The sequence below is a fragment of the Ochotona curzoniae genome, unplaced genomic scaffold, assembly GCF_017591425.1.
Source record: "Ochotona curzoniae isolate NIBS_2020 unplaced genomic scaffold, NIBS_Ocur_1.0 contig_4148, whole genome shotgun sequence".
NCBI classification, from domain to species: domain Eukaryota; kingdom Metazoa; phylum Chordata; class Mammalia; order Lagomorpha; family Ochotonidae; genus Ochotona; species Ochotona curzoniae.
Genome location: NW_024466146.1, coordinates 8,303,870 through 8,322,637, shown reverse-complemented (window position 1 = coordinate 8,322,637; position 18,768 = coordinate 8,303,870). Strand labels below are relative to the sequence as shown.

The window sequence follows — 18,768 nt, the reverse complement described above, 5'->3', positions numbered from 1 at the left end:
GTTTTTATAAAAAAATATTTTGAAATGTTTTCTTTCATTTGGGGACGTATGCAGAATCTAAGCAATGCTTTATTCAAATGAACTAATGCATAGATAAACCAGACAACAGGAGAAAGAGTATAGTATGTGTAACAGAAGGAAAATAGACGGAATAATTAAAAATCAGCACATATATATGATTATTTTCACCAAAACAATGATTACATGGATGTTAGAGATGCTGAATTACGTTCTTTTCAGTAAAATGAATTTTTTTCTTCATTTTAATAGAGTGATATATTAACCTTGTTGAACTAAAATTATTTATAAAATATGCTATAAATATGGACAACTTAAAAACTAATAAAAAATAGAGGGTGAAACTATAGCAATTGTTGGATCTCACAGCCGTTTATCCTGTTCTCCAGCTGTTTGGTTTGTGAATGCCACCAGTTTGACAAGGTAGCCATCGAGCTTTGGAGCATATCATGAAGCGCAAGCATCCCAACAACTTTATAACATCAAAACAATCAAAGTGGATGAATTGATTACATTTGTCATTTGTCCCTAAAGTCATCCCACCTAGTCAGTGAGCCATTATTCTCAGATATGAACTTTTAGACTCCTCAAAATGTCCACATTCTTCTTCTTTATCCTTCTCTAAATTCATTTATCACATTTGTCTGGTGGAAATATTGTATCTTGCCCATCCATGTCCAAGGATACTATAGGATTCTTTATGTCTGATGTTTATTTTTTAAAATGTGCTTTTGAAATGTGTATGTGAACAGTTCAATAGAGTTTTGATAACTGCTTTAATTTACTGCAGAGGTCACATATTTAGATGAACGGAAGAATCATATTTTGAGTGTCTGGTGGATAATCTTTCAGGGCGATGATCGCATGAAGCTTCCCAGTCCCAATGACAGCAAGTTCTTTCAGAACCTCCTGGATGAAGAAGACCTAGAAGATATGATGGATGCTGAGGAATATCTGGTCCCTCAGGCTTTTAACATCCCACCTCCCATCTATACTTCCAGAGCAAGAATTGACTCAAATAGGGTAAGAAATCTGTGTGTGTGTGTGTTATTGTTTCTGGGAAATCCTGGATGAGATGTGAGGTGCTAAAATAGCACTCATGTAGTTGTAGATTAAAAACTATATCTACTAAATCTTCCAAAATATAGTCAGTTTTGGAAGACAAACATAAATAATCTAATGTATATCTTAAAATGTTTTCAAGAGTCTGTAGGGACAAATATTTTCTTCAGGTTAGTTAAAATAAATCCTAATATTATAAAAACAACTCAAATAAAACTGGATGTCTATCTAAATAATTGAAACATCATAGTAAATAGTCTTGCCAGCTTGCTTTCTTAAAAAGATGGTTTAGAGGTAATGCAAGTACAACTGTGTTCAAATATTTTAGGAACTAGTAAATATTTCCTGTCAACCTGAAGCAGAAACAGAAAATTTTGCACTCTTTTGAACTGAATCAATCACATTGAAAGACCCACATTTGAGATTTATGTTTTCAAAGAAAGTTGAAATTTACATTCCTAAATTTGAGATTTATGTTTTCAAAGAAAGCTCTCAAACAAATTTCTTTGAAAATATTAACCCATCCAATATTGAATATCCTCGTTGTACTGAAAGTTGGCAAACACATACATTTGTCCCTTTATTTGTAGACGTTCATGCATCATTGATTTGGCATGGATTGAGTACTTCCACTTCCCAAAATATTGGTACACAACTGAGACTAAAAGAAGCTTGACAAGCTCTTTTATCCCAGTGTCCAAGCTAATGAAAACATGTGTACAGATAGAGACAAAGCACAGCAAGCTAAGTGCTGTAATCAGATGTTCATTGGCCATCATGGAGCATCAAAAGTAGGAAGTTTGTAATCAGTTTCTTCTATTTATAAGATATAAACATGATACTTACTTTTCTCTGGAAAACAATCTCTTTCGCTTACTTGACTCTCCGTTAAAGAGCATTGCCATAGCTAGCAGAACAAGCGGTGTTCTTCTTCTTTTGAGCACAGGCATAAGGAAAACTTCAGCTTTCTCATTCTCTAAAACAAAGTTATATTCTGAAACTTTATTCATAATCTCAGAAATAAAAAGGTAATATTCAGCCACAGTTTACTATTAAACATGTATGTATTAATTCTCTGAGTTCTTCCAACTATTCTAGAAGGCTCTATTATTATTATTCCAATCTTATAGATGAGAAAAATATAAAAATTAGGTGATTTGACTGGTGTAATCCAGCTAGCCAGTGAAGAACAGGAATTTATTGGAAGCTGTCTCTAAGTTGCTGGAACGTGTCATTTTTATGATATACTCTGCTTCTTGACAACAACCTTGCCATCTGTGATTGGCCTTCTTTGGGGAATTCCTCAGTGATTTTCTTATAAAATAAATTACTCAGCCAATTCACATCTTTTTACCTATCTACCTCCATGTACAAGGTCTGATATAGAAAGATGAAAAGATGAAAACCTCAATTAATTTTATTTTCTATGGAAGGCATATCCTCGCAGTCTAGACTGAAAGTTTTCCCATAAGCTCAGTGAAGAGATCAGAGGTTTAGAAATTGCCTCAACTGTTGCAATAAGATTACCAGTCTCATTTGTGGAAAGGATGGAAGTATTTAAGATATGTAAATTGGATGCATCCCCCACTACACCTACCATGCAAAAAGTTAAAGTTACATGTTTATATTTGTAATTTTAAATGTAAAATTCATGAGATATTAAAAAACAAATCTTGTTTAATTTGCATTGTCATAAAGGCCAGAAGTGTTGATGTTTTAATGTTGATTCACATGTTCCAAACTTTTCTTCATTTTAATTGGGATAAAGCTATGAGTTAAAGAAATTGAATTATTGAGATAAAGCAGAAGTCGTGGGAGAAGTAATTTGGCCTTTTAAAAGTTTATGTATTTGTTTTTATTTTGCTATTTTGTGATACAGTTTCATAGGCTCTGGGTTTCCCTTCTCAACACTCTCTCCCGATTCCCTCTATATTATTCCAGCAGCATAGTCCTGCACAGACAGTCATAAGTCCATCATTCTGCTACTTAAATGTATTATGACATTGTTTAAAAGGCATAACTGCAGAGAGAGAGAGAGAAAATCTATCCACTGGTTCATGATTCATTCTCCAAAAGGCCTCAATGGCTGGAATTGAGCGAATCCAAGGCCAAGAGCACAAACCCCCTCTAGGTCTCCCAGGCCTGTGTGTTGGGGAGGGTGGGGAGCTGGATCAGAGGTGAGTAGCCAGAACACAAACTGATGCCCATTTGGAATTACTGGCACTGTAGATGGAAGATTAGCTTGCTACACCACCTTACCAACCCCCTAATTTGACCTTTTAGGAATCACTTCTTATCCCCCATTATTGTTTAAACAATGTCATCTGTAAATTTGTTTATACATTTTTAGTCTTTGGGAAGGAAATTGTCCCTAAATATAATAAATAAATAACTAAGTATAATATTATTTTCAGGCATGAAAAAAGCCTTTTTAGTCATCCATATTGCCCTATTTTTTTCTGGCTTTTTGGGACCTTTAAAGATTCTTCTTTTTTTTTTTTAATTGAAAAATCAGATTTACAGACAGAGAGATAAAAATATCTTCCATCCAATTGTTCACTCCCCAAGTGGCTGCAACAGCCAGAGCAGAGCTGATCTGAAGCCACAATCCTGGGCCCTCCTCTGGTTCTCCCAGCAGAGGATCCCAACGCTTTTGGTTTGTGTTTAACTGTTTTCCCAGGCCACCAACAAAGAGCTGGATGGGAAGTGAAGCAGCTGGGATTAGAATCAGCTGCTGGACACATGCATGGCAAGAACTTTAGCCACTAGGCTGCCGTCCCAGACCCAGTTTATGGAACCTTTGTGGAAATTTCTAATATATACAAATCTATTTTATAAATTACTTCAATTTAAGATTCTGTGACCAAATTTTTTGCTAAGTCAAAATCTTAAGGTGACGTTTGACTAAGTATTTCTTAATCATACTTTAATGGACTTTGAAACCAAACATTAATTCATTTTTAAATATAGATGTCACTGCTCACTAGCCAAGAAACTTGTGGTAATTTTCTATATATGATGACAATATTGCTCTCTCATTTTTGAAAAAGGCACAATAATACATATGTAAGAGTTAAGCAATGAATTAAAAAAAAAATTATAGGAGCAGTGGGTTCAGCCATTGGCTGTGAATCCTGTGTCACAGCCCCAGTTTGTAAGTCTGACTATTGCACATCTATCCAGCTGTCTGCTAATACACTTGAAAAGAGAGCAGCGGATGGCCCAGGTACTTCAAACCCTGCTACTCACAGGAGAGATCAAGCTGGATTTCCTGGTTCTTGGCTTAAGAGGACCACACCTGGCCAGTGTAGTCATTAGGAAAGCTAACCAGCTGGTAGGTCTCTCTCTCTCTCTCCAATTTCATCTTTCAAATAAATAAATACATCGCTTAAAAAAAAAACTTGTAACTATAACATTAGGCAAATGCATAGTTCTTACCTTCTTTTTAAAATCACCCAAATTTCTTCTTTATTTTTTTCTTGGTCAATATCACAATTAGCCACATTTTTAGGAGCTTTTTCTGTTCATTATTTAGGAGAAGCCTCTTGATGCAGTTCCTATTAGGCCCCAACTGATTTCTGCTGATGTGTTCTAACAGCAGATAAATCATAGGAGTTACTTCTTTGGTGCTTTTTCATTATTTTGAATTTGCATGCATGTTGATAAATTCTAACTTTAAAGCAACAGATCAATTCAAAATAGTGTTGATATTTGTCCAGAAAATTGGTGTACACAAATGCAAGTAATACTAGAAAATGCTGATGTTATTATGGTGAGGTAAATAGTATCTCAAATATTTCTATCAGAACAGTGTACCAAAAGTGCTAACTCCAACATGATGTAGAGAGCAGAATATGAGGAACCATTTAACTATCGCAAACTTCAGTACTCTGCATGTAAGAAATGAGAAGTGATAGTAGGCTTTTAACAGAACAACACTGGGTGATCTTTTTACGATTTATTTATGTATCAGAGGAGAGTTACAGAGTGTGCAAGCTTTTACTGGATTGTTCCCCAAATACCTGGATTTCAGCAGTTGCCTCCAGTGGTAGGAATCTGGAGTGCCATGCAGGTCTCCCTGCAAGGACTTGAGTAGTTGAACTTTGATCTGTTGCCACCAAGACCTGTTAGCAAGAGGCTGGAGCACAGCCAGGACCTAACCCTAGGCCTACTGGCACAGGATGTGCCTGTTCCAAGGGTCGCACCTGTCCTGAGATTTCTGTGCTTTTCATATGTGATCTCATTTCCCAATTATGGGCCTTTGGTAAATGCTCAGTAGTGGGGATAAAAATGACAATTAATCAAAGGAGGAGCCAGCATTGTGGAGTAGCAGATAAAGTCTACCCCTGTGACACTGGCGTCTCAAGGGGGGCTGATACATGTCCCTGGTGCTCCACTTCGAATCCCGCTTTGTGCCTGAAAATAGAAGTTGCTAACTCCTAACTTCACCTTGGCCCAGCTCTAGTCGTTACAGACATCTGGGGAGTGAACCAGTTGATGATAGATCTCTCTTTGTCCCTTTCTCTATGACTCTGACTTTTAAATAAATAAATGTTGAAAAAAAAAAAAAACCCTGAAGAAGAAAGGCAAAGCCAGTCTATTTGGAGCTTGCTGTCACAAGGAATAAGCACCACTGTCATTTAGGTGCTGGAGAGACTGCAAGTGAGGCAGGATGGACAGGTAGGCTGTCCAGGAAACAAGAGAAGACTTCAAGTATGCTGTGATACGAGCCCTTGTCTGGGGGAAGCAGCAGGCAGGCTGACTAGAACTAGTTTTACTGATTTTTAGAGAAACATATGTGACTTTATGTAGGGGTCCTAGGTTGAAAGCAAGTACAAACAGTAAGGAACTGTCACTCATCAGTCAAGCTCAGGCCACATATGGCTGATGTTTATGCAAGCAATTGTTTAGCATCCTGGATTGTTACTGCAAATCGCAGTGTGACTGTAAATCTGGCTTCCTGGACTGTTTATTGCAGACAACAGGCTCATTTCCTGGACAGGTGGCAGCACATTGTGGGACAGGGTTTTTATTTTTACACATGATGCAGCCTGGGATATTCAACCCATTGATAGGTTTTAGGTCCCATTGCATCTTCTGTCTTCCTAAATAAATTTATTTGCACACATGCTGCCTATTTTAAATTGTTCAATATAATGTTGAGATGTGTGATAGAGGTGGGTCTGTGAAAATTGGATAAATTTAGTCTGTATACTTTTAACTTCTTCGGCTTTGTGTTTAATGAATTGCATATGAAATGCCATGACAGTGAATAAAATAGATAACCTGATGAAGCTGAAGATAGTCTTGTTTCAGTACAACAGGAAGTTTAAGGGCAGCCATGAAACTCAACAGTTAAGACACTGGGGGGAACCTGTGTCCTCTATCCGAATTTCCAACTGCACTTTAAATTCCAGCTTTCTGTTGATTCACACATGGGGAAGAGCAGATGAGGGCTCAAGGAGGTGGCGTACTGAAACCCGTTAGATTATTCTGGTTTACCCTCCGAAGGCGCACAATAGTTGGGGCTGGGCTTAGCTAAAGCCCTGAGTCAGGAACTTAATCCAGGTGTCCCGTATGAGTATGAGGAGCCCAGCTATTTAGGTCATCATACACTCCCATGACACATATCAACATAGTTGGAATCAGGAGCAGACTAAACTCAGACGCTCTGATATGGGATATGGCTTTCCAGGGGGACGTTTAGCCATTAAACCAACTACCTTCCTCCAGACCTACAAATTGAGTCCAGATTTAAGAAAGTGTCACTTACCTAAGAAGGCTGTAGTCCTAAAATAACAAAAGGGTTCAGGGAGGGAGGTTTTTCTTCTTGAGTTGTTTTCACATCTCTTGCTGCTGCTAGAATTGTTTTCATTCACTCAACAGTGATAAGGATTCTGAAACCAACTTTTATCACTTTGATTTTGGTCAAATCACTTAATCATACTCGTTTCTTCAATTCCATGACAGGAAGGTTAAATCAGATTATTTCCACAGTTCTATGACTTTCCTGAATAATTATTGCATTTCACACATATATGTTGTATTTTCTTCCCATAAAAGTTTAATGTAAAGTAACCAAAAATGCATTTTGAGTTGCCTGATACAATTTTTCAATGTGCGATTGAGTAGAAACCAGAAGCTCCTGCAGGCACTGGTTAAGGAAGCATCTCATAGCTCAATGCTGGACTGGGAGAATTTTTGGTGATTTAACCAGGTGACATTCATTGTAGTTTAGGAAGAATCAAGAACGGTTCAAACAATGACGGGTGCTTCATGATAAATGATTGTAATCTCAGTGTATTGGTTTTACATTCAGATCAAAATGTGTCGAGATTTTGAGCATCGCATCCTTGACATAGTGTTCAGAGTTGTGTTGTTATTGTTGATTTTATTTTTCAGTCTACTCAAAGAACTCTTGTTACTAAAGCTGCATAACACTGGGAATTATCTCAATTTATTTTCATCTAAACGTTCTCTTTTAAATTTCTCAACTTATGATAGTGAAATAGTAGGTGAATTCATAGTTTAAGTGTTTATTAGGGCCATGCCTTACTTTTTGGCAGTGGAGGTACAAGGCTGGAAAACAGAATTCTACCTACAAAATGTTTAGTTCTAGGTGAGAAGATAATATTCTTAGGTATACCAACAATTGCAATAAAAAGGCAAACATAACTCACACAGTTTGAGATTGACGTGAATGATATTCAGCTGTATTTTAGTGGAGGATTTAGTTAGAATTTAGAACAGAAATAGGGTTTGAGTGGAACAGATTTGAAATGGGTCAGATGTAAACCAAAACAGAATAGAACAAAACAAAAGCAAAAGCTCAATATAAACAATAGATAAAGGAGTGTTTTCTGAAGTTAATTTCAAAATCTTAGATTTTAAATATGTTCATATTGCACATATTTTAGAACTGTTGTTATAAGAAAATGATGGGTAGGTTTTCTCCCATTTTTCCCATTTTTTGTTGGTGTTATGACGGCTTTAAATATGGTTTTCAATATTTTATTCATTGAATGATCCAACTGATAACCAAATTGTTTTTTGGACACCCTAGAAAACAGATCTTGACTTCTGCTTCCATGTCTCTAAATCAGACCCTGGTGTCTTCTTAGAGATTGATATAGTATTTCTCTAACAGCAACTTTTAAACATGGTGATTACATTGTGCAAGATCTTGTGATTACAAGTGAAAGGTAATGCTAATGAATATTTGTATTGATACCAATTCCGTTTACTTTTTAAGTTACCAATTTATAGTTTGCCCTTCTATTATTTCTATCAATTAGATTAAATTCTATTATTCCTGTCAATTAGATAAAATAAACTCTATCTATTGAGTTAGACAGATAGATGCAGATATAAGGCCTTCCTTATCTTATATATAATCCTATTGTCATGAACATTTTAAGTGTTTTTGAACATTTATCCTAGGAAATGCCCTCATCATTCCAGTTGACCAGTCATTACAATTTATTTTCCACTGCTCTATAGCTGACATGCACAAAATGGCCCAGAGCTGGAAGCATTATCCAAATACTTATTTCTTTCAACCTATAGATCATGTCAAGAATTTCTGTGTAGATTATTTATTTTGAGAAAACCAATGTCTTCTTTATATTTAATCGGTTTGTCTCTGTTAAAACATTGCATTCATTCACTCTCCCAAGATCTTGGGAATTAAATATATATATAAATGGTTATGATTTCAGTGATTTGAAACCAGCAATGTATTTAGAACTTAGCAACAAAGTTGCATCAGGAAGAGAGGAGGCCAGCAGTAGTTTTTTATTTTTTTTTAAATCTTTTACTTGTCATTATTATTTATGATTCAGTTCCATAGGCCACTGGGATTTCCCTTATTCCTTCCCACCCCCCCCCATCTAGTTCCTCTATATCATTGCTATAGTATATTTCTTCATATATAGTCACATATCCATCATTGCGGGCATGGACAATGGCAGAGAGTCCAGCATCCTATTGTCAAGATAGAGTAAACAGTTTCATTAGAAGTCCATCTTTGGAAGTAGAGACGCTTGCTACATTGTATCCTCACATCTGGGTATGTTAGTCTCCATTTCACAGCTACTGTACATCCCCTCAAATGAAGTCACAATGCAAAATCAATAATAGAAAGAAAAATAGAAATTCATAATGCCATGAAGTTAAATAACATGTTACTAGCTATGAAAAGACACAAAACAAAATCAACATCAGGAAGAAAAAAGAAATTAACAACACCATGAACTTAAATAACATACTACTAAATGACTAACGTGTAGCTGAAGAAATGAAAATCAAGAACCTTCTTGAAGAAAATTATACTACTGCATGATCTATGAGTCAGTGAAGAATTTAATAAGAAGGTGTTTTGAAGAGACAAAACTAACAAAAACAAAACCAGCAAAATCCATGAATATAGTTTCCACTGATTTTTGTTGGTGAAATGTTTCTCCTGTTGACAACAAATAGATGAGTTTTGTGTTTAAATCCACTCTACTAATCTATGACATTTGATTGAGCTTAAGCCATTTGTATTCAGGGTCAAATTGTATAGGTGGCAATTTGGTCTTGTCATTTTAGGAATGGATTGTTCATTGATTTAGTTTTCTGTTGTCATTTTACTGGGATGTTCTTCCCATTTGCCTTTGGTTTTGGTGGGTGCTATTCCTCTTCTCTGTCAAGAGAACATCTTGAAGTATCCTTTGTAGGGCAGGTTTGAAAGAGGAAAATTCTTTTAGCTTTTCTTTACTGTGGAAGAATTTTATTTCATTTTCAAAGACAAAAGAAAGCTTTGCTGGAAATGTTATCCTGGGCCAACAATTTTTTTTTTTGTTTTAAATTCTATAACATGTCACTCCATTCTCTCCTTCCCTGTAGAGTTTCCTATGAGAGGGCTTCTGTGAGTTTAATTGGCATTCCTTTATATGTCAATTGCTTTTTTTTTTCATGTGCACATTTAAGGATCTTTTCCTTATGTTCGATTGAAGAGAGCTTGATGATCATGTGTCTTGGTGAAGATCGCTTTTGGTCAAGCCTGTTGGGAATTCTGTGCCCCTCCTGGATGTTGTTTCCCAATTCTTTCTCTAGATTAGGGAAATTTTCCCTTATTATTTCATTAATAAATATATTTGTAAAACCAATTTCTCTTTCTGCACCTTCTGGGACTCCCATAACTCTTATATTTGGCCTCTTAATAGTGTCTTTCAATTCTTGAATACTTTTTTGGCCTAATCTGGCTCTGCTTCCGGCTTTTTGTTTGCTTCCCCCTGATGACAGGAAATATCTTTCAATTCTGAGATTATTTCTTCTGCTTGCTTCATTCTATTTTGGAGATTCTCCACTGTACTTTTAGTTTGTGACACTGTATTCTTCCTTTCTAATGTATCAGCTTTCATTTGATTCATTTTCAGTGTGACATATTCCTTGAATTTTTTGAATGTCTGCTTTACATGCTTCTTGTTGATGATAAGAAGCTTTGTATCAAGTGTTTTGAATTCTGTATTTCCTATTTTCTCAATGTCTTCCTCAGTTAACTCTAAGGTTGTGTAAGGGTTTGCTCCTTTGCAGGGGAGTCTTTAGTAATATTCATTTTGTCTTTGTGTTGTCTTTTGCTCTTGGCCATTGTACTTCTGGTTAGCAGAGTCTTCTCCTTGGGGCTGGTTTCTAAGTTGTGTCACCCACAGGTTTTTAAAAATTTTTGTTAAAACAATATATTATTTTCTGTATGCAAAATTCTATAGTCATATTCAAACATAGAGATACCAGGTTCCCTTTCTCATTTCAACAACATGATTTTCTTCCCAGGTTTTTCCACTTCCTTTTGTTTGCCTTCCCCTAATATATATGTACTGCTTTCGATAATTGTTTCAACTAGATATGTTTCCAAGGATAGAAATGTAATTACTCTCGTTTGACCATGGCCATAGTATATAGATTAAATACAGAAATTTGCACCACTGTTAGGGTGTTTGGGCATGAGGATCGTGTGTATCATTGAATACTTGTGAAATAGTGTGGAGTGGAAGGGACCTCAGATACCTTCTAATACAAATTCTCTAATTTTGCAAATTTGTGGATTGATACTGAAACAGATAAATGTGTATACACCAGCATCCTTGTACTTTTAAGGAAGATGTGGGACGTTGTTCTCAAGTCTCTCCCTTTAAGAATTATTTATTTTATTTGAAAGTGAAAGTTAGAGGGAGAAAAAAGATGAAAGAAGATCTTCTATCTGCTGCAAATAAGAAGTGAGTCAGGCCAAAGCCAAGAGCCAGGAGCTTCATCTGGGTTTCCTACGTGGGTGTTTGGGACACAAACACTTGAACTATATCCACTGCTTTCCAAGGTGTATTAGGAGGGAGCTGTATCAGACATGGCATGACAATAGATATGAATGGGCAGCTAAATGGGAAGATGGCATTAAAGATGGTGGCTATACCTGCCACATCAGAATGCCAGCCCCTCCAGTCTCATAAATTGAATGTCCAGGCTTCCTTTTTTTTGTTGTTTTACTGGCCAAAACCATGGAAATCTGGATTTTGGCCTGAAATCCAATGAGGTTTATTATAGCAGGTCTAAAAGGCTCCTGCTGGCAGTTTAGTGAGAAACCAGAGATACTGCTGTTGTTTTGCCTCCACTGTGTCTCGTTCTATGAGGCTTCCTGTAATCGAGAGTTAATGGTTTAGGAGAAACAAATGGAACTGAGAGCCAAAAGCAATGCAGAAATGCAGGAAGAGCGATATCTGTATTGGGACTCAGTAATTGTATACTTGAAAATGAAATGATCTTTACAAGTTTCACAAATGTTTTAAAATGCTCAAACACAAAATTAAATATAGCTTCAATGTATTGATCATGTATATAAGTGTTGGGTTTTTCTCTGAGCCTTCACATTTAATACCTTTTAGCTTCACAGCATAGATGACTGGGACACATAAGTATTTCTATTTTGCAAAGGCAGAAATGGAACACAGACAGTCATCATCTGACGTTTCCAGCTCATATGATGATAAGTAGGATTTGAATGCTGTGTCTTTGACCTGCTTGTGTTCTACACTTTCTTTTTTAAAAGATTTATTCTTTTTTATTGGAAAGGAGGATATACAGAGAGTAGGAGAGACAAAGAGGATGATCTTCTGTCCAATGGTTCACTCCCCAAGCAGCCGCAACAGCTAGAGCTGAGCCAATCAGAAGCCAGGAGCCTCTTCCAGGTCTCACATGGGTGCAGGGTCCCAAGGCTTTGGGCCGTCCTCAACTGCTTTCCCAGGCCACAAACAGGGAGCTGGATGGGAAGTGGGGCCTCCAGGATTAGTACTGGTGCCCATATGGGATCCCGGGCGTACAAGGCGAGGACGTTAACCACTATGTTATCACACCGGGCCCCGGTCTACACCTTTAACCTTCACCTCTCATTTGGTAAAAACAATAACTCAGCATATAATCACCAATAAATTGAAATTAAGTAAAATGTAATCCATATCATTGTTCACATGAAATTTATTTTAAAATAGCATAAATGTATGGTCTCTATTTTTATAAATATTTGAGATGAATTTTAATGAAATCTTTGTTAACTTGAGGCTACAAAATAATATTTTGCAAAACACTGCTATACTTCTATGTACTCAAAATCTATTACAAGCAAATTAATTAAACCATGACAGAATCACTTGCAATCCAATATCACAAAACATGTAATAGTTGAATAATACCTTTAGTTTTTAATTAATATGTAGTAATATACAAATTGATTTTATACAGCCATGTAGTGTTTATACACACACATTGTATACTGAGCTAGCAGACAGTTATTTGAACACTACTTAAGGTTTACAAAGCACTTCAGCACATGTGGGTTTTGTTTTCACAGCAGAATCCCATTTAAACAGTATAGAAAAATCCTTGGTTTATTAAAACACTTGGTAACTGGGATAAGAGCTTGGTCATTCAAGGAGCAAGCTAATGTCAGGTCTTTCAATTCCAAACAAAGTGATGCATCTGTTAAATAATGAGTCACCTGAAAGAGCCTCTTGGACTTACCCTTGCTTGCAGCTTCTTAGCAATGCTGGGCTCGGTCACTGCCAAGCGCCTCCCTACAACACTGAAACAAGTGGTACAACAACAGCTTCTTGAAAGAGAGTCTGAAATTAAAGACCCTCTCAGAGATCTTTATGAAATTATTTTACCCTTGAGCAATTGTCAGATAGTGTAAGAAGCCTCTTGGAGCAATCAGAATAGGCCTTTTGTGTTCTTTGTTAGAAAGGGCTAAAGAATAAGATTTGGAGCTAGACAAGGAAACAGAGAGGAAGGCAGGAATAATTTGGGAGGATACTGAGCCATCATGTTGGTTAGTGTTTTATCTAAATCATTTAGATGATTAGTTTTAGTGTTATTGCAACCAGATTCTCAGTTCGGCTATAAATTATTGCAAAAAATCTCATCAAGAGGCTTATTCTTTACTGTACAAGGCTCAGAGAGCACAATTGTGAGTTTCCTTACCCTTAATGTAATAAAATTGGGACATTATCATCAACTTTCTATTCAGATATTTTGGAGGTGATTTAATTTCTGTACGTATTTATTTATTTATTTTAGAAATCCATCTTTGTCTGCCAGGCTCCCTGTCAGGCCAGCCTGCCATGATGATTGCCTCTGTGCGAGGCTGGAGAGAGAGACAGTCTCTTTCATTCTCAATAAGGATTGATGGCATTTTGAGAGGTTCAGAATACCATTTGATTACTTCAGGGAACAGCGTAGAGAAGATGGCTGTGGGCAGGAGGGGGTGGGCTTCCTCATCAGCTTTTCTTTGTGCACTTCCTGCAGTTGAACATACTCTAATCACACGCATCTTGTCTTTCAGTCTCTTTCCAAACTCACCTGTCAAATGAAAACTTCCCTTTTGGGTTCAGAATTCTGATACACCAGAGTCTTCAAAAGAGAGGCTCATTTGTACTGTGTAGTTTTCACACAGACCCTGTAAATGAATGGCTGTGGATCAGCCTTTCATTGTACTTGGAGCAAAACTGAATTGAGAGATGGATAGGCCACCGTGGGAAAAATTCCAACTACTAACATTCTATCTTTTGATGTGAACTGTGCTACACTGTGATGAAGTACTACGAATCAAAGAAGGCACGAAATCGGAAGTTTAATCCGCAACCAAAATTGGTTTGCTTTTCTGACAATAATCACATACATTGTTTAGTAACATCCTCTCTTGATTGTTTTCACTCCCTGGAAAATGACAGTATGTTTTCAAATTCTTTGCATTTTGGAGGGATTGAAAGGTGCATAATTTATGCTTATCTGGAGCCAGCCAGAGTTTCTTTTGAGTTAGAACCAGGTACAACAGCTCTATATGAGACAAATCAGTTTGTTACATATTCCTGGATTGAAATGAACAGATTCATGTTTTATTCCTGATAATTACAAGTGCAATGTATATATTTCTCTATTTACATTAAAAATTAGTGTAGGGCCCAGCATAGTAGTCTAGTGGCTAAAGTCCTCGCCTTGCACGCACCAGAATCCCACATGGGCGCTGGGATAATCCCATTGACTCTGCTTTTCATCCAGCTCCCTGCTTGTGGCCTGGGAAAGCAGTCAAGGGCAGCCTAAATTCTTAGGACCCTGCAATCACATGGGAGACCTGGAAGAGGCTCCAGGCTCATGTCTTTGGATCAGTGCAGCTCTGGCCATTGTGGACACTTGTGGAGTGACTAATTGGATGGAAGATCTTCCTCTCTGTCTCTCCTCCTCTGTGTATGCTCACTTTTCAATGAAAAAAATAAATCATTTTTAAAAATTAGTGTAAATAATAAATAGATATATCATATTTCATGTTTGACACACCACATTGTTTAATGAAAAATGTTTGAGTTTATCTTACCCTTAAATCTTGTTTGCTATTTTACCACTTACTATTTTTATTACATATTTAATATTTTATAGACTTTTTATATATGAGGAAACTAGGGCACAACACTGAAATGACAGAACCGGGAGCCTTATTCTAGAATCTATAGAATCTATGTTCCTTTGCTTTTCAAGGTGTACTTATTTGTTGACAGTCAGTTGTAAGGAGCGGGAGAGACGGAAAGAACATCCAGTGTTGGTTCACCCTGCAGATGGCAGTGACGATCGAGACTTGAAGAGTTCAAAGTCTACACTTTTAGGTCTCCCAAACAAGCATCAGAGGTCCAAGCATTTGGGCCATTCCCTGCTGCTTTTCTCAGGCCACTAGCAGGGAGCTGCTTCAGAAGAGAGGCAGCTGGGACACAAACCGGTATCCACTTGAGATGCAGACATTGTAGGCAACAGTTTTATGGCTGCAACGCAACACTGGCCAGGAGTCTGTGCCCTTTACCCCAGTGTAAATGCTCTTTACCTCTGACATCTCCTAGCTGTTTCCCCCTTGTTTTCAGATAAGAACATCTGTAGAGAATGTTTACTTCCTGCCCCCCTTTTCAGCATAATTTTTCAATAACACTGATTTTGATGTTTAGGGGCTGGTTGAATGGTCTTAATGGTGACCAAATAACCACTAATTTAGATAGGAATTTTCACTTATCTCTATCAAATTATGATTAATTTAGGCAAGTACTGATGAGCATCTGTTCAATCATTTATTCATTCACCAAGCATTATTTGTTTACTATATGCTTGACCTTATAAATGATTATGAGAGTGGCATCCAACCCTGAAACCAAGAGATTTACGAATAAATAGCTAGCCTGTAAAAGTACAGTGGGGAAGTGCTAGTCTAGGGCTGGAGGGAATATTGGAACAAATCAACATTGTAAGCAGGGATGCAACAAGCTCACACTTGACATCTATGGGGAAAATTCTGGTAACTTTTTGATGCATGAATTAGCACAAAGAAAAACTGATTACCTTCGGAAACAAAGAAGACGGATGTAAGGTTTGATGTAAGTGATGGTTTTGACAGAATCAATAGTGTTTGGATGCCAGGTGGATGATGTATAATGAAATAGAATTTAGAAGTAGCAGCAAGTTTAATAACAGAAACTGGGAAGCCATTCATGTGATTATTATGTGCAAAAACAGAGGAGTAATATAAGCAAATAGAATTAATACTTTGAAATGCAATTAGCTGTATTTATCATTTGAACATTGCTAGAATGCAGTAATGTAATCAAAGAGATAAGAGAAGGTAGAAAGAAGGGGGAACAAATGGATAGAATTCTATGGGGACTCGGGTGAAGAAGTTCCAATACATGTTTTAGACAGTTATACGTAAGAAGTCAGTTGTGATGGAAAATATAATAAGTTTTAAGCCTTTATGTCAGATACAAGTTTCTCTGTCCCTTCAGCATTAGGTAAAGTGTTGCTACACAGAAGATATGCAGATGGAAACAAACAGCTCCCTATTTGGTAGCTGTTAGGCTCAGGAGAGCTCATGCAGTTGTAATAATAAGTGATAGCGAAGATTCTTCGTTACTATAACTTAGGTATTAAATGGAAGAATTCCCAACCTGTAGTTAGATTATATCTGCTGTACTATTTGGAGAGCAAGGTTGTGAACAGAGATGCAGGAGAGCAGGGCTGTGTTAGGAAATTTGAGATTGGCTGAGGTTTGGGGAGAATGCCTTGGTGAGGCTTTACAAAGACGAGTGAAGGCTCTGCCAATCTAAGGACTCACTATTGGTGCAGGAAGCCCAAATGTTTGCTTGTTCAGTAGTATCAAGGAAACTAAGAGTAAAGCAGAGAAATCAAGGCTGCACCAAAAATTAAGAAGTGGTAAGGCAGTCAAAAAGTTGTGTTGAATTGAAGAATCCAAAGACTAGCTTGAGCATCTGTGGTATAACTAATCATGGCATTGAGGGAAGTTCTTTTTACTCTTCTGTTTACATTACTGAACATAATTTTACAAACACAAATATTGTATATCTACTATGAATTGCATCCTATGCTAGGGTATTTTTATATGTTTACACAATACTTGGTAGCAACAAAAAGGAAGGATCATCCTTTCTCTTCTCCTAAAGGAAACAGAGCATCTTAGATATTGAGTTAAGGAACCTTGAAGCACAAAAAGGTAGGATTGGCTATGAGGAAGCGGATTGATGAATGAAGAATATCAGAAATGGAAACAATGCTGTATTGTTTGAAAAACAGATATTTTTATAATTTGTGATGGGTATTTTCTTGATGATGTTAAGGTCTGATCATACAGCAGTTAAAATGCAGTATGAAGCAAGGAGGAAGCTCAGAAATCAGAATGAGTGGGCAGTCAGGGGGATTCATGGTGAAAGGTATTGGAGCTGAGCCCGAGGGAGCACTCTGACACCAACGAAACCTGTGCACATGAATGCTGAGTTCCTCCAACACCTGTAGTGGTTACACGGATAAGGACCTGTGGTACATTCAGTTAGCAAGAGATTAAAATGAAGTGGGTTGGAATGACTTCTAATTACCCACATCATCCATGGGGGTCTTAAACATTTTCATGGAGATCTGCATGATGAACAAAACTGTGCTTGGATTTTTTTTTCCACCCAAAATAAACCGATGGATTAATTCTATTTTTCCGCAATTTATCTTTTGGGAGATGGGGAAGTGGGGGAAAGGCATCTCGTATTAATACTGGCTCAGGTGTCTGAGCTGAGTCATGGAATGTATGCTCCCTCTACAGAAAATACTCCTTGCAACCCTCTAAGTGTGCAGGGTGGCTGCTCATGGATGCCAGATTTCTGATAAAGAAGCAGCAGAAAGAAGCATTTTCAGGAAAGTGAGAGCAGGGTTGGATAGATCAGGTTGTGGGGGACAGATGCTAAGTGTAGTAGAGAGGGGAACTGAACCAACAGAAACAGTCTCATTTGGGTGCTGCACAAAACAATGGGTTAACTATTGGTCACAGTAATGGAAGTATATACTGTGTCAAAAAACTGGAGGGGAGACAGGAAGAGGAAAGAGGAAATAGAATTGTTAATTACCTGATTTGATCAGTTTATACTGATTAGATGATGATCTATAAAATGTATAAATTTTACATGCTAGTCAGATGGTTTGATACATTTCAAATTTCGTTTGTAAATTTTACACAAGTCACGAATTTATATGAACTGAAGAGTTCTTCAGCAGGTCTTAGCAGAGTTCTCAAATTGAAGAGCCTGAAGTTTTTTAAATGTCAGTTTTTTAAGATAAGTCCACCTTTGGGTAGAATACACTAGGGAAGTACCAGGAGGACAGGCAGCTGAGAGTTAATATGTTCCCAGTTTCACAGAGACATTAGTGAAAGCCTCCTCTGGGGCGTCTCAGGCTGGTGAGGTGCATGGACTCTGCGAGTTTATTATCATAACAAGGAACCTTTTTATTTATTGTGCTTCTTTGGTTCTTTCTGGCGGAGGATAGCCTGGCACATTTTAAAATTTTATTGGTGAAGTAATAAACATTTTATGAATGTTCACCTGACCATAAGCTTAAGATGAACTCGCTACTTGTTTTTGCTCTTCTCTTGGCTAGAATTTCCAAGCAGGAGGAGATGAAGGCATTTCAAAGCAAATAATTCACAGCCTTTGCTTGTGTCGAGTTCTCTTGGAAATACCTTTTCCTCCTGCGTAATTAACATTCAAAATGGTTTTGCATGGCAACAGACTGGATAAAAATCCTAGAATTGCTGCCAGTTTCATGTTACTTTTAATTGCTTTCCCTTGAGCT

The 18,768-nt window shown here is 37.1% G+C and overlaps 1 protein-coding gene across 1 annotated transcript in view; it reads left to right on the top strand.

Moving 5' to 3' along the window:
• The window catches only part of ERBB4 (erb-b2 receptor tyrosine kinase 4), a 472,537-nt gene that overhangs the window by 436,670 nt on the left and 17,099 nt on the right, over positions 1-18,768 (top strand). Inside the window, exon 24 of the mRNA XM_040984395.1 lies at positions 871-1,041. Coding sequence (XP_040840329.1) covers positions 871-1,041 — 171 coding nt within the window. The remainder of the gene's footprint in view (positions 1-870; positions 1,042-18,768) is intronic.